Consider the following 2651-nt stretch of genomic DNA (forward strand, 5'->3'; position numbering starts at 1 on the left):
CACACAAGTATTGGATGTATGTTCCCGTTGAGAGAATAAATTCAAGAAGTTGAATTTATATTATATAGTAAATATTCAAGTAGTTGAATTTATAAAATTTGAAAATTTAATTTATTAAACTCAAATGTTGGGTTTATTAAATATTAAATTTTGGAGGTCATGTAAATTCAAGTAGTTGAATTTATAATTTAAATAATAAATTCAAATGTTGAATTTATAATGTATTTAATTTATTAAGCTCAAAAGTTGAGTTGATTAATTAATAAATTAAATATGGTGGATAATATGTTTAATGGGCTTGTAGGGGTACAAGTCCAACATATTAAATAATTAAAGTTTTAATGGACTTTGATTAAATTAATTAAACTAGTTGGACTAGCTCAATTAATTAAATCAAGCTCATTAATGTTAATTATGTAATTAGGGTTTAATTTAATTATATATAACACAAGCAAACAAAAAAAACCCTAGCCACCACCACACAATCCTACGTGAGCCTCCACTCAAAAGGAAAAGGAATTCGGCCACTTGTTTTGAGAATAGAAAATATTGAGCCGTCACTCAATTTCCTCTCCTACGAAAAATCTCTTTCACGGAGGATTTCATTGAAGAAATTTCGTAGGAAATCAACAAGAGCTAATCCGTTTATACCGGATTAGTTGGAGTCCAGTGATTTATTCACCAAAGGTATAATTTCAACGCCCTATGAATGTTTATGATAAAATCATACGAGCGCCCAAACAATACATTGAATGTCAAGATCTAAAAATTTTAAAACTTCCGTTGCGTTTGGACGTGTAGAAAACCCAGATCTTATAAAGATACGTTGGAGAACAAGCTCAAAACACAGAGAAGATGAGAAATATGGTCGAAATGCTGGAACTTGTAAAATCTACATCAATTCAGTGAGAAGCTGGACTTGAGGAAATCTAAATTTGAAATTCAAGAGTTAAAGGCTAACCTGATTGATAAAGAAACCGAGGTACAAGGTATAAGCGAGGAGAATGAGGGATTGACACTAAAATTCGAGAAGATGCTATCCGGAGTGAGAGAAAATGAACTTGAGTTGGAGCTCGCAAAATCTAAGGCAGATGTAGAAAGTTTTGAAGCCCTGATAGTGGATAAAGAGAGAAAGTGGCTGAGTGCATCTGGGGAAAATGAAACTTTGAGAATGGAAATCAAGAACATCAGCGATTGTAAAGCTAGTGCTAAAGTTGTTTCTGCTCTCAAGTCAACGGGAGCTGCCGAGAGGCAGGCTCTTATAAAGATCCCGTACATGACGGAGGAAGTTGGGAAGAGCAACAGAAGAGCGGCACAAATGGCTGAGCAGCTGGAGGCAGCACAAGCAGCAAATGCAGAGATGGAAACTGAGTTAAGAAGGCTAACTGTTCAGTCAGATCAGTGGAGGAAGGCAGCAGAGGCACCAACCGCAATGCTTTCAGCAGGTAACAACGGACATTTCACGGAGTTAACAGGATCAATGGACAGCAACTGCAGCCCTTGAATGGGAAATATTAATTCTACTTATGCAGATGAGATCGATGAAGATATATTGAAGAAGAAAAATGCCAACTTGTTCAGAAGGTTTGGAGTGTTGAGGAAGAAACAACAGAAATAGGACGGCTCATTTGTTAATGATGATCACTATCTCCTACACCATATGCCTTTTTTTGTTAAACTAGCCACTTTGTTAAGACTATTTACCATGATTTCTTATTCTTATAGACACGCTGTTGTCTCGCTGCCAAGTTCACTCCTCCCATTTCCCCTCTTCAAGTACTTTCTGGACATGGTGATTCAGAATCTTGGTTTATGGTAAACCAATTTGCTACCAGTTATCAGAACAATTTCTGACATTATTATCCATGTTTACAGTTTCTTTACTTTTGCCCTCCTTTACTATTTGTGACTAATATCAGTCGCTTGGTGTTTTCCTCTTCAACTCGTCAATTAGCATGTGAAAAAATGAATTTTCATCATTTTTGTGGATGGATCAATGATGTTTGAGTTCATGTTCTGAAGTCCATCTTGGCAAATCAGAGGAGTTTTGAATTCTTTTCTTTTTCAATACTTCTACGATGGTGTTTCAAATAATAGGATACGAAAGTATAGGCAAAGCTAAAATTCTGAACTATTTTCGTAAAATTGGATTTGAGTATCACTACAATTCACGTTGATGTCTTCGGTACTTGGAAAAATACGAATGATTCTCATAAGCAAAATTGCTCGAATCCATTTTAATATTAACTTTGGGCCTGATTTTTGAAATATTCAACTGGTATAGGAGTAGAAATGGGCCTTAGTCCACTAAATTCAGCCCAATTATGTCCATTTATAAAAGGCCTTTCAAATTAAATTTTTGGATACTCCAAACTCGTATCGGGTACATGTCTGGATCCGAGATTAGGTACCCAGGTGGACCCGTATGCATAGGAATAATTTTTCAATATATTAATATTATATAAATATTGGGTCAGTTTAGATGTATAAGCATTTGGCTTCTAAGCAAAGTTTTTTCATTTTTTTTTAATATTTATAAAAATCTAATCATTTTTTTGTTTGGATATAATAGTTAAAAAAAAGTGTTTTTTTTTCCCGGGTTTTTCCTTCTTAATTTTTGACCAAATTAAAATTCTTATTTTAGGAAAAAT

The 2651-nt window shown here is 34.2% G+C and overlaps 1 protein-coding gene across 1 annotated transcript; it reads left to right on the top strand.

Moving 5' to 3' along the window:
- Positions 1-824: 824 nt before the first annotated feature.
- On the top strand, positions 825-1887 carry LOC140810872 (interactor of constitutive active ROPs 4-like). Its single transcript, XM_073168773.1, has one exon. The coding sequence runs from the start codon at positions 1034-1036 to the stop codon at positions 1502-1504; it is 471 nt and encodes a 156-aa protein (XP_073024874.1). The 5' UTR covers positions 825-1033; the 3' UTR covers positions 1505-1887.
- Positions 1888-2651: the final 764 nt, after the last annotated feature.

This window comes from Primulina eburnea, chromosome 13 (genome assembly GCF_022965805.1).
Source record: "Primulina eburnea isolate SZY01 chromosome 13, ASM2296580v1, whole genome shotgun sequence".
NCBI classification, from domain to species: Eukaryota; Viridiplantae; Streptophyta; class Magnoliopsida; order Lamiales; family Gesneriaceae; genus Primulina; species Primulina eburnea.